This window comes from Hemiscyllium ocellatum, chromosome 33, assembly GCF_020745735.1.
Source record: "Hemiscyllium ocellatum isolate sHemOce1 chromosome 33, sHemOce1.pat.X.cur, whole genome shotgun sequence".
Taxonomy (NCBI): Eukaryota; Metazoa; Chordata; class Chondrichthyes; order Orectolobiformes; family Hemiscylliidae; genus Hemiscyllium; species Hemiscyllium ocellatum.
The window spans coordinates 10,530,195-10,543,497 of record NC_083433.1 but is presented as its reverse complement, the minus strand read 5'-3'; the positions used below and the strand labels follow the sequence as shown (position 1 = coordinate 10,543,497).

Here is a 13,303-nt window from a genome sequence, read left to right as displayed (position 1 = left end):
TGGAGACCAATCCACTTGGAGATGTCGAGATAAAAGTTGGAGGGTTGGGGTTGAAGTTGAGGGAAGGATTTCTAGCGGTTAAGGCAGCGGCGTTCATCATACTGTACTTTTTTGTCTTAATTAGGACAAAGAATGGGGTAGAGTTGACCCGAGAAGATTCCCTGAAGTACCGTATTAAGAAGAGTGGGAAGAAGCATATGTTGATCATCAATGATGCCTCCAAGGAGGATGCAGGCCGCTATAAGATTGCGACTAACGGAGGGGAATCAGAAGCTGATTTGATTGTGGAAGGTACGTTCTAGCAAGCTGCGTGGAGCAGAGGGGAGGCTGGTGACTTAGAGCCGTCCTGAACCTCAATAAAGGAGACTCAAACGTTAGCCAGCAGAGAATAGCACAGGCATCAATGAACTCTTGGTAGTGTTTATCCAACATATCATTCAAAAGAGAATAGCGATGCAGTTTTTGTCAAAATTCAATGAAGGTTCAGTAGAGATGTTCCAGTTATGAGGATTGTTGGATGTGAACATCATTAGCAACATCTGGATTTTGATGCCCATCTCTAATTTCCCCTGAACTGAGTGGCTTGCTGGGACCACTTCAGAGGGCAGTTCGGAGTCAGTGTCGAGAATGTGGTGCTAGAAAAGCACAGCCGGTCAGGCAGCATCCGAGGAGCAGGAGATTAGATGTTTCGGGCAAAAGCCCTTCATCAGGAATCGGGCTGTGACCTGCTGTGCTTCTCCAGCACTATACTCTCGACTCTGATCTCCAGCATCTGCAGTCCTCACTTTCTCCCCACAGTTAGGAGTCAATCACGTTGCTGTGGGTCACATTTAGTCCAAACCAGGTAAAGATGGCAGAGGGTTGGAGGGTTTGAGCTATAGGGAGAGGCTGAGTAGACTGGGGCTGTTTTCCCTGGAGCATCGGAGGCTGAGGGGTAACCTCATAGAAGTTTACAAAATCGTGAGGAGCATCGATAGGACAAATAGACAAGGTCTTTTCCCCAGGGCAGTGCAAAGTTAGAAATACAGGTTTAAGGTGAGAGGAAAAAGATTTAAAAGAGACCTGACGGGCAACTTGTTCATGCAGAGGGTGGTGCATGTATGGAATGAGCTGTCAGATGAAGTGATGGAGGTTAGTACAATTATAGCATTTGAAAGGCATCAGGATGGATATGTGAATAGGAAGGGTTTGGAGGGATATGGACCAAATGCTGACAACGGGACTCGATTAATCTGGGGGGATGGACAATTCTGACTGAAGGGCCTGTTTCTGCGCAATACATCTCTACAACTCTATTTCCTTTCCTAAAGGACATTAGTGAGCCAGATGAGTTTCTGTACAGTAATTGGTTAATCGTTTTGTGATCGCCATGATTGAGACTAGCTATGAATTCTGGAAATTATAGCCTCCAGCTGCATTGTGTCCAGAGCAATCACCTCAATCTCTAGCTCAGTGACATTATTGTTACCCACTGCCCCTCTTGTTCAAATAGGGAGAAACATTCTCACGGCTGAAGGTTAGTAATTAGAGGACATGGATTTAAACCTTACCAAGAAGGAGAGTCGCTCTTGCAGGGAGTCAGCATGGATACAATGAGCTGAACAGCCTCCTTTGTGCTGTAACCATTCTATAGTTCTCTCAGATATTCAATGGACCGAACTGCCTCTTTCTACGCTGTAGGGGTTCTGTGATTCTATAAAGATTGTATACATACAAGCCACTTGAACCCTGCAATTAGATTGCAACCTTTCACTCACTCATCAGTATCTTCAGCTGTTGCTTAATGGTAGTGTCCCCATCTCCGAGCCTGTGAGTTCACACCTCAATCCAGAACTTTGGTGCAAAAAAAACAACATCATTGGACACTCCAATGAGTTACTGAGGCAGTCTAGTGCTGCTGGAGGTGCCATCTATCAAATGACGCATTAAACCAAGGCTTTGTCTACCTTCATGGAGAGGCAGAGGATTCTCTGGTGGCACAGTAGTTCAGTGGTTAGCACCGCTATCTCTCAATACCAGAGACCCGAGTTCAGTTCCCCCCTCGGGTGACTTTCTGTGTGGAGTTTGCACATTCTCCCGGTGTCTATAAGGGTTTCCTCTGGGAGCTCCAGTTTCCTCCCGCAGTCCAAAGATGTGCAGGTCAGGGTGGATTGGTCATGAGAAATTGCCCCATAGTGTCCAGGGACATGCAGGCTAGCCATTGGAAATGCAGTGTGACGGGGTAAGGGTCTGGGTCTGGATGGGATGCTCTTTGGAGGGTCAATGTGGTCGCGATCGATTGAATGGCCTGCTTCCACACTGTAGGGATTTGAGGGAGGCCAGGGAATTCTCCCCAGCCTATAATTTATAACACAGTCAGCCTCCAAGAAAGAGATCCAACTGCTGCCGTCTTGCTGTGTTGATACCAGCTCTTCATAGTTTGAATAATCGCACTTTAATCTGTGCATAAGGAGAACTCTATCTTTAAAGTCAATGTCAGTTCCTATCTCTAATATCTGACAAATGTGTACAGATACAGCTATACATATTAGATTAGATTACTTACAGTGTGGAAACAGGCCCTTCGGCCCAACACGTCCACACCGACCCACCAAAGCGCAACCCACCCATACCCCTTACCTAACACTATGGGCAATTTAGCATGGCCAATTCACCTGACCCGCACATCTTTGGACTGTGGGAGGAAACCGGAGCACCCGGAGAAAACCCACCCAGACACGGGGAGAACGTGCAAACTCCACACAGTCAGTCACCTGAGGCGGGAATTGAACCCAGGTCTCTGGCGCTGTGAGGCAGCAATGCTAACCCCTGTGCCACCGCTTTGCCCAAATGTATCTGGTCATTTGTGCAGTGCTGCTTGTGGGAGTTTGCTGGGTACAAATTGCTTATGGTGTTCCTTGCATTGTAACATAGAACGACAACTGATCCAAGAACACTGTTAGCATTATAGAGGGGTTCCCCACTGTTATTAGACTTTCGAACTAACCCCTCAAACTAAGTTTAATGTTGATCCTGCTCTCTGTGCACCTATCCTGCAACCGTAAATTGTATTCCTCGCTCTGTTCTATTATCCTGATGCACTTTTTTATAGTATGATCTGCCTGTACTGCTCGCAAAACAAAACTTTTCACTGTACTCAGGTACATGTTGACAATAATAAATCAATTGATAAGTGATGCTGGAAAAGAACGTTATTGGTTGTGAAGTGCTTTTGGCTGAAGGGTACAGTTCTTTCCTTGTCTTTGCTACATCAGTTCAGCATTGGGTTCGGGATTGCAGTGAGAATAGATGCCTCCACACCTGCCCTACTACCTCTGCACGTATTGTCTAGTGTCTATTGTCTATTGTCTTCACTGGGCTGCTCTCAAGGTCTTGGAGTATTGAGCTGCCAAGAAAGGAAGTAGTTTTTATTTTCCAGAGGCAAGCTTGGAATCAACCGGTCATGTGCTTTTCCTTGCGTGTGTGTTTCAGACAAGGTCCTGGAGGTGTTGCAGAGTTTCGCTGACCTGACATTGAAGGCCCAGGAGCAGGCAGTCTTCAAATGTGAGGTCTCCGATGAAAAGGTGACAGGCAAGTGGCTGAAGAACGGGATTGAGGTCAAGCCCAGCAAGCGCATTCACATCACCCATAAGGGCAGGTAGGTTCCACCATCATCCCCTTTCTCACCACAGTGATCCACTGGATTCCTTCTCCTTCCCCAGTCTCCCTCCAAATGCCAAATCTGTAGGGTCAGGCCAACTTGACCCCCCAGCCCAGTCCTCCGAGCTTTCACTGGTCTGAGTGGTGGTCAGTAGACTCGTGGCAACTAAATACGGATATCACAGTCAGTTTTCCTTCTAAACAAGGAAGGAAAATTATATCCATCTGCTCCAGTACGCTTGATGACTACAATTTTACAACAGAGTGGCATTTTCTAAGAAAATTTCTTCCCTTTAGATGCTGATCATATCACTATCTCCTTCTCCATCCACCACGCTGGCACAGTAAACACACGTCCTTTAAAACATTTTTAAAAGCTTCAACCTTTTTCTCCCCCCGCAAACACCACCGGGGTGGTCATGCCCAAAGTGCAAGGACATCCAGCAGATCCCCTTCACACCGTAACTTTCCTGGTGTCCAGGTGAGTTGCTGGTATCATGGGGTTTCCCAGCTCTGGCATGTGTGCCAATGCAAAACACGTCCCCAGCTCTTGTACAGTCACACTGCCTCATCCTTGTTCCTCCCCACAGGTTTCACAAGCTGGTCATTGATGACATCACACCGGATGATGAAGCTGATTACACGTTCATTCCAGATGGTTATGCTCTCTCCATCTCTGCCAAGCTCAACTTTTTAGGTACGGGCCACTTCACTAGCTCCCATTCTATCAGTTAATGCACACAATCTACTGAGCACTGTGGCTGAGTATAGGTTGTGTATGTCAGGCTGTGATCGGGCGCACACAACATATAGAGGACTGTAAATGGGTACATTATATATGTACAGCTCTGTAAATGGGTATATAAGATCTAAAGAGGTCTGTGATTGGGTACACATTCCATATGCAGGACTGTAAATGGGAAAATACAATCTATGTTTAAATATTCATCCTATATATAAGATTGTGAATGGGTATGTGCAATCTATAATGGATTGTGCTTGGATATAGATACTGCACTGTAAACAAACCAAAGGTTTATATGTTGCAGCAGAACACATACTGTTCAAAGATTCTGGGTGATGTGATATTCGTCACAAGTTAGTGAGATGGATAGTTTGCAGCCTACAGAATAAGGTTGAAAATGTATTGCTGGTTAAAGCACAGCAGGTTAGGCAGCATCCAAGGAATAGGAAATTCGACGTTTCGGGCATAAGCCCTTCATCCTGATGAAGGGCTTATGCCCGATACATTGAATTTCCTATTCCTTGGATGCTGCCTAACCTGCTGTGCTCTAACCAGCAACACGTTTTCAACTGTGATCTCCAGCATCTGCAGACCTCACTTTTTACCTACAGAATAAGGTTGCCAGTACAATATTCCATGTATTTTATGCAAGTTACCATTATAGAGGAGTTCCCAGGAAAAGATGAGCAAGTGATGGGGCAAGCAGAGTGTGGCAGAGTGTGTTTCTGCAGGTATACAGAGTCCTAGCTGGACTCATTCAGAAAACCATGCCTTTGCAAAGATACATCAGCCTTGGAAGGAGATACAGTCTCAATTCACTGGAGTATTCCCGTGAATCCGAGGATTAGGTTGTGAGATGGTTTTATTGAAATGAGGCCAGTTTTCTCTGGGTGTTGGATGATTTATCAGTGATTTGGTTAAAGTTTCCAAAATTTTGAACAGAATGGATGGAGAGATTTTTTTTTCCCATTGTGGAGAGAGTCTGGGACTAGTGGATGAACTGAAAGCAGAGGCAGAGTCGAGAATGTGGTGCTGGAAAGACACAACAGGTCAGGCAGCATCTGAGGAACAGGAGAATCGACATTTCGGGCATTGGCCCTTCATCAGGAAATGTTGATTTTTCCTGTTCCACGGATGCTGCCTGGCTTGTTGTGTCTTTCCAGCACCACACTCTCCACTCTGATCTCCAGCACCTGCACACCTCACTTGCTCCTAAAAGCAGAGGCAGGAGATAAATCAGGAAGCGCTTTGTACAAAAGGTGATCAGATGCTGGAGGTCTCACCTATGAAAATAAACTAAAGAATACTAACTATGAGAGTTTTGGCAGCAAATGATATTCAGGAAATCATAATAATGATATTATTGAACCAAATTGGTGCATGGAGTTCAGTCATTGACCAGTAGAATGGGCTTGAGAGGCTGAATAGCTTCTTGTTGCTCCGAAGCTGCTATCTTGGCTCATTGACAAACAACAAGCAGCAACCAAGCTCAATGTCTGGTTTCACTGTCCACTTTATTTTCACTCTCTCTTTCTCTTTGTGTCTTCCAGAGATCAAAATCGACTACGTCCCCCGCCAAGGTGAGTTTTGGATGTCGGTTTTGAATGTTGTGGTGAGGTCGTTCCATAGCAGTATTGTGTTTGCATTTTAAAATTAAACTGAGTGATCAGCCAAATGGATTGTCATGTCCTGAGTAGGACCTCTGTCCGAAGGTGAATGCATAATCTGAGAAATATAATTGTAATCGCTTCTGAAAACGAGAGTCTTGTTCTCTCTCTCTGTCTTCCTTCTCTCTCTTCTTGTTTCTGTTTGTTTTGCTTAATTCTTTATCTGATTTTTTTTTCATGCTTCCTCTCTGGGATCGTGTCTTCCTGTGTCTCTGTCCATTTTTTAAAATGTGATTTTTGTTCACACACAGAGCCTCCTAAGATCCACCTTGACTGCACAGGCAGTGTGGTTTCCCAGAATACCATTGTGGTGGTCGCAGGTAACAAAGTCCGACTGGATGCTGATGCCAGTGGTGAGCCCCCTCCCACTATTACCTGGTACAAGACTGACCAGGTAAGTATTACTAGTCATTCCCTCAGTTGCTCTTGGGGTAACAAATTTCTTTGTTTGTAATTGACCATTTCATTCAATGCACTTTGGACACACACCCTGCAGTGCTCCAATGCCTGGACTCCCTGGATTCTTGCCCCAGATCCCCTCCGGGACCCTCTGGACACCTCCCAGAACCCTTTGGATACCTTTTGGGACCCTCCGGACATCCGCAGAGTCACAGAATCATTCAGTGCAGAAGGAGATCAGTCAACTTATTGTGCCCGCATTGGATCTCTACTATCCAATCCACATCTACTATCCAGTCTGGCTCTATTATCCAGTCTGACTCTATTATCCAGTCTGATCTACTATCCAGTCCCTAAATATTGTCTAATCCGAATCTATTATCTAGTCGGGATCTATTATCCAGTCTGGATCTATTATCTAGTTGGCATCTCCTGCCTTTTCCCTATATCCATGCACACTGTTACTATTCACAAAAGCCATCCAATGCTCCCTTGAATGCCTCAATTGAACCCGCCCCAACCATATCCCCAGGCAGTGCATTCCAGACCCGAATTACTCACTGTGTGAAGAAGTTTTTCTCAACATTACTTTAAAAGGGTGATCACAACAAGAATTGAACCTGCAGACCTCCAGTAACATCTTGATTAACATTGAAGTCAGATGGCTTACCCAATAGTTAGATGCCTTTATCCAGTAGGCCACATAGCCACATCCTGGGTGCTCCAGACTCTCATTCCTGAGCCTTCCAGGATATTGAAGTCTGACAGTAATAAACATCCCGTAGTGACTGCCAGATGTATGACTTATTAAAAACTGCATTTCCATAACAATTCATCCATATCTCAGAGCATATTAAAACATTCTGCAGCCAGTGAAGTTGTGACAGTTAGAAATACAGACAAACCAATTTGTTTGCAGAAAGCTTTCTCTAAATGACAGTGTGATAATGACCAGGTTATCAATTTTTAATGATGTTGCTTGAGGATGAACATTAGCCACCAAGAAGAACTACCCCACTCCACTTCAATATGGCGCTCTGTTTGCCCAAGGGAAGGCAAGATGGGGCTTTGTTTAATGTTGTTGTTTAAAATCCACCACCATGGACTGTGCAGTTCTCCCTCATTAGTAAGACTGGAGCTGTCGGCCTAGACTTCATGGAACTTGAATCATCAGAAATAGGAGTACACCATTTGGCCCTTCAAGCCTGTTTTGTCATTCAATATGATCACAGCTGATCATCCGATAATTTCCCCTCTTCCTATGCTGCCCTGTTCATGCTTTCTCCCCTGTACCCTTTGATCCCCAAGGCCCTAAGAATTATATTTAACTTCTTCCTGGCAACACTCAATGTTTTGGCACACCCACTGTCTGGATGAAGAATCTTTTCCTCACCTCAGCTCGAAATGGCCTTTGTTGCACCCTTAGACTGTGACCCCTAGTTCTGGACCCTAGTTGGGGTAGACCATTTAGGACAGAGATGAGGAGAAACTTCTTCACCCAGAGGGTGGTGGTTGTGTGGAATGCTCTGCCCCAGAGGGCAGTGGAGGCCCAGTCTCTGGATTCATTTAAGAAAGAGTTGGATAGAGCTCTTAAAGATAGTGGAATCAAGGGTTATAGAGATTAGGCAGGAAGTGGATACTGATTAGGAATGATCAGCCATGATCATATTGAATGGCGGTGCAGGCTCGAAGGGCTGAATGGCCTACTCCTGCACCTATTGTCTATTGTCTATTGGACTCCCGAGTCATTTGGAACATTCGTTCAACATGTAGCCCTGTTAGAATTTTATAGATTCCCCACCCCCACCCCAACCATTTCTAAACTCCAGTGAACATTGTAGTAACTGATCCAATCTCTGAAGAGTGAAGAGTGGCAGATGCAGTTTAATTTGGGTAAGTGTGCAGTATTACATTTTTGTAAAGCAAACAAGGTCAGGACTTAAACAGTTGAAAGTAGGGCCTTGGGTAGTGTTGTACAACAGAGTTAAAAGTAGTGTTAAAAGTAGGGCCTTGGGTAGTGTTGTACAACAGAGAGACCTTGGGCCTTGGGTAGTGTTGTCCAACAGAGAGACCTCGGGGTTCAGGTACATAATTCTTTGAAGTTTGCATCACATATAGATAGGGTGGTTAAGATGGTGTTTAGCATGTTTGCCTTCATTACTCAGACCTTTGAGTATAGGAGTCAGAACATCGTGTTGAGGTTGTACAATATATTCGGGAGGCCTCTCCTTGAGTACTAAGTGCAATTCTGGTCGCCCTGTTATAGGAAAGATATCATTAACCTGGAGAGGGCTCAGAAAAGATTTACAAGGATGGGACTTCTTTCACCTAGGTTGAGGGGTGATCTTATTGAGGTTTATAAAATGATGAGGAATATAGATAAAGTGAACAATAGGTGTTTTTTTTTCCCCAGGATGGGGAATTTCAAGACTGGGGACATATTTTTAAGGTGAGAGAAGAAAGATTTTTAAAAAGACTTGAGGATCATTTTTTTTTAAATGGAGAGTGGTTTGTGTGTGGAATGAACTTCCTGAGGAAGTGGTGGACGCGGGTACAGTTACAATGTTTAAAATACATTTAGATAATGAATAGGAAATATATGGAGGGATATGGGACAGGTGCAGGCAGGTGGAACTAGTTTAGTTTGGGATGAAGGTCGGCATGGACTGGTTGGACTGAAGAGTATGTTTCCCTGGAGTACGGCTCCCCAAAGAGTCCACACAGTTTTGCTCACCAACCTCCTCAAACCAACTGAACCACAGGTGTGGTCCACCCATTTTAAAACTGACGCTAGTTTAATGTTGGGGTCGGAACTGATGGAGTAACCAAGGTCCCAAACTAGTCCAACAGCACACTGTGGTTCAGTGGTTAGTATCGCTACAACACAGTATGAGGGACCTGGGCTCAATTCTGCCCTTCACCGACTGTCTGTATGGAGTTTGCACATTCCCCCATGTCTGTACATACTTCGGTTTCCTCCCATAGTCCAAAAATGTGTGGGTTAGGCGGACTGGTCATGGTAAAGTGCCCTGTACTGTACAGGGATATGCAAGTTAGGTGGATTAGCTATTGAGAATACAGGGTTGCAGGGGTAGACAATAGACAATTAGGTGCAGGAGTAGGCCATTCTGCCCTTCGAGTCTGCACCACCATTCAGTACGATCATGGCTGATCATCCTTAATCAGTATCCTGTTCCTGCCTTATCTCCATAACCCTTGATTCCACTATCCTTGAGAGCTCTATCCAACTCTTTCTTAAATGAATCCAGAGACTGGGCCTCCACTGCCCTCTGGGGCAGAGCATTCCACACAGCCACCACTCTCTGGGTGAAGAAGTTTTTCCTCATCTCTGTCCTAAATGGTCTCCCCGTATTTTTAAGCTGTGTCCTCTGGTAGTGGGGAGGTGGTGGGGGGTCTGGGTTTGACGCTCTTCGGAAGGTCAACATGGACTCAATGAGCTGAATGGCCTGCTTCCACAGGTGAGGGATTCTATGATTAAACTAACAAGATGGTGCAATCAAAGAAAGTATCTTGATTCGTTAACTTCATGTTTAGGTACTCACAGACGTAGAAGGACGCCTACGTATTGAGACAAAGAACAATATCAGCAGTCTGGTGTTGGAGGGTGCACTGAGAGAAGATGAGGCAAAATACAGCATTCTGGTGCAGAACCCAGCAGGCGAAGATAAGGCCACCATCTTTATCAAAGTTGTTGGTAGGTCTCTGAGGGATGGGCAATGTGGTAGGAACAGATGCATTGGTTTTAGAGCAAAAGGAGCAAAAATGTTGATCAGAAAAGAGAGGGTAATTGGGCAGCCAACAATCTGGATTTTGGAGAAACAATTTCTAGCAAAATTCCAAACACCAAAAATATTTCCCAATTTGTAGAGACATGGAGGTTTTAGTTCCTGAGGTAATCAATGAACTTCAACTCTCGGAATTTAAACTTTGATCCTCATCCTGTTTTCAATTTCAAACTTCTGTCTGCTCTGGAAAAGTTTTGGTTAAAGAAGGAAACTTATAATTTTCAGGATAACTTGTTTGTAATCTTTATTTATTTATACATTTGTGGAATTTGTCATCAGTAAGGCCAGAATTGTTGCCCTTCCCTGTTTGTCCATGAGAAGGTGATGATGAGTTGCCTTCTTGAACCTTCTGTGGTGTAGGATTACCCACAATGCCATCATGCGACAACTCTGAAATGGCCGAGCAACCAAATCAAATGGTGTCAGAGTCCCATGGAGGCCTGCCTTGGGAAATTGTGCAGTTCTCTCTGAAGGGAATCTGAGACCTTTAGGCCATCCAGCACTCTGAATGCTTGGTTCCCTCTTAATGACCTTTAATTCTGTTGAGCTTCCAGTGAGGAGCAGTGGTAGTTACGTTGACAAGCCGACAATCAGGGTTACCAAGCCTTTGTTTTGCAGATGTCCCTGACCCCCCTGAGAATGTCAAGATCATCGGCATTGGAGAGGATTGGTGTACCGCGGGATGGGATATTCCAAAGTATGATGGTGGCCAGCCCATTACAGGTAACGGGTGTTCCAGGGGAGAAGCTGTCGATGTTAGGAAGGGTAGGGGCATGGGTCCGGATGGGATGGTCTTCAGAGAGTCGGTATGGATTTGATGAACTGAATGGCCTACTTCCACGCTGTAGGGATTCAATGATCCTGATGGGAGAGTCTAGGACCAGACAGCATCATCTCAGAGTGAGGAGTCACCCATTTAAGACAGAGATAAGGAGGAATTCCTTCTTCCAGAGGGTGGTGAATTTGTGGAACTCTTTACCACAGGGGTTTGTTAAGGCCATTAAGTGTATTCGAGGCTGAGACAGACAGATTTTTAATCAGTAAGGGAATCAAGTGTAATGGGAAAAGGCAGGAAAATGGAGTTGAGGATTATCAGATCAGCCGAGCTCTTATTGAATGTCAGGGCAGACTCAATAGGCTATTCCTCCGCCTCGGCCGTATCTGCTCCCAGGAGGACCAGTTCCACCAAAGAACAACCAGATGGCCGTCTCCTTTAGAGACTGCAATTTCCCTTCCCACCTGGTTAAAGATGCCCTCCAACGCATCCCGCCCCTCCGCCCTCAAACACCACCCCTCCAACCGTAACAAGGACAGAACCTCTGGTGCGCACCTTCCATTCTACCAACCTTCGCATAAACCACATCATCCGACGACACTTCCGCCATCTCCAGACAGACCCCACTGCCAGGGATATATTTCCCTCCCCTTTCTGCTTTCTGCAAAGACCGTTCTCTCCATGGCTACCTGGTCAGGTCCATGCCCCCCAACAACCCACCCTCCCTTCCTGGCACCCTCCCCTGCCACCGCAGAAATTGCAAAACTGATCCACACCTCCTCCCTCACCACCATCCAAGGCCCCAAAGGAGCCTTCCACATCCATCAAAGTTTCACCTGCACATCCACTAATATCATTTATTGTATCCGTTGCTCATGATGCGGTTTCCTGTACAGTGGGGAGACTGGATGGCTCCTAGCAGAGCGCTTTAGGGAACATCTCCGGGACACCCGCACCAATCAACCACACCGCCCCGTGGCCCAACATTTCAACTCCCCCTCCCACTCTGCCGAGGACATGGAGGTCCTGGGCCTCCTCCACCGATGCTCCCTCACCACCAGATGCCTGGAGAAAGAACACCTTATCTTCCGCCTCGGAACACTTCAACCCCATGGCATCGATGTAGATTTCATCAGTTTCCTCATTTCCCCTTCCCCCACCTCACCCCAGCTCCAGTGTTCCAGCTCAGCACCGCCCACATGACCTGTCCTACCTGCCTATCTTCCTTTCCACCTATCCACTCCACCCTCCTCTCTGACCTATCACCTTCATCCCACCCCCATTCACCCGTTGTACTCTTTTCTACCTTCCCCCACCCCCATCCCCCTCTCATTTATCTCTCCACTCTGCAGGCACCCTGCTTCTATTCTTGATGAAGGGCTTTTGGCCGAAATGTCGATTTTCCTGTTCCTCAGATGCTGCCTGACCTGTTGTGCTTTTCCAGCACCACTCTAATCTAGACTCTCGTTTCCAGCATATGCAGTCCTTGTTTTTACCTCAATAGGCTAAATGGCCTCGTTCTGTTGCGCTGTCTTATGGATAAGGACAAGCTAGGGAGACAAGGGACTCTGAACAGCAGAAGGAGCACTGTAAAATAGTGCATCCTCTGACAGTGCATGGCTGAGAGCTCAACGCCCTGGGGCAGTGTTCCCTAGACACTCTGTGCCCCCATTTCAGGGTTTGAAAAGCCTCATGCACCCTCAGTGATAGGGAGGGGCTTTTGGAACTGGATAACAGTTCTTACCACTTGGTCTGAACTCCACCATTACTACCTTGGAACTGGCAATCCCACAATTTCAGCCCATGACCCCACTTGGGGTTACAACCCTTCTCCTCCACTATGAAAAGCCCTGACCTACTGGGAACCAAGGGAGTGTTTGGGACGAACAGCAGGCATTAGTCTGTAGGAGAACTACACAGCACAGGCATAGCTCCAACAGCGTGAAGTATAGCTCACACACAGCCGTCTCATTGCACTGAAGAGAGTGAGTTGGTTTCAGTTAGTTAAGGGTTATTCTCAGTCATATTGTAAAAGCAAATGGGAACCACAGGTGAATGAAGACTGGTTAGAAATGTAGGAGCTGTACCATCAGCAGGATAGAGCTAGCTTTGGCTAAAGCACAGACAATGTCTGTGAAAACAGTGGGAAGGCAGCAGGTAACATAAGGAACCTGGATGGAGAAATGTGGGAATTGTCTGTTGTAATATATTGTACAACACTTGGAGATGTCTGCAGCCCAGTGGAGTTGGATTTATACTTCACAGTGTGTTT

The 13,303-nt window shown here is 45.9% G+C and overlaps 1 protein-coding gene across 6 annotated transcripts in view; it reads left to right on the top strand.

Annotated features, from left to right (window-relative positions):
* The window catches only part of mybpc2a (myosin binding protein Ca), an 87,315-nt gene that overhangs the window by 44,016 nt on the left and 29,996 nt on the right, over positions 1–13,303 (top strand). For all 6 annotated transcript variants that reach the window (XM_060849653.1, XM_060849650.1, XM_060849651.1 and 3 more), the window contains 7 exons: positions 125–291; positions 3,472–3,637; positions 4,230–4,336; positions 5,935–5,964; positions 6,303–6,445; positions 10,006–10,165; positions 10,875–10,979. In XM_060849653.1, coding sequence (XP_060705636.1) covers positions 125–291; positions 3,472–3,637; positions 4,230–4,336; positions 5,935–5,964; positions 6,303–6,445; positions 10,006–10,165; positions 10,875–10,979 — 878 coding nt within the window. The remainder of the gene's footprint in view (positions 1–124; positions 292–3,471; positions 3,638–4,229; positions 4,337–5,934; positions 5,965–6,302; positions 6,446–10,005; positions 10,166–10,874; positions 10,980–13,303) is intronic.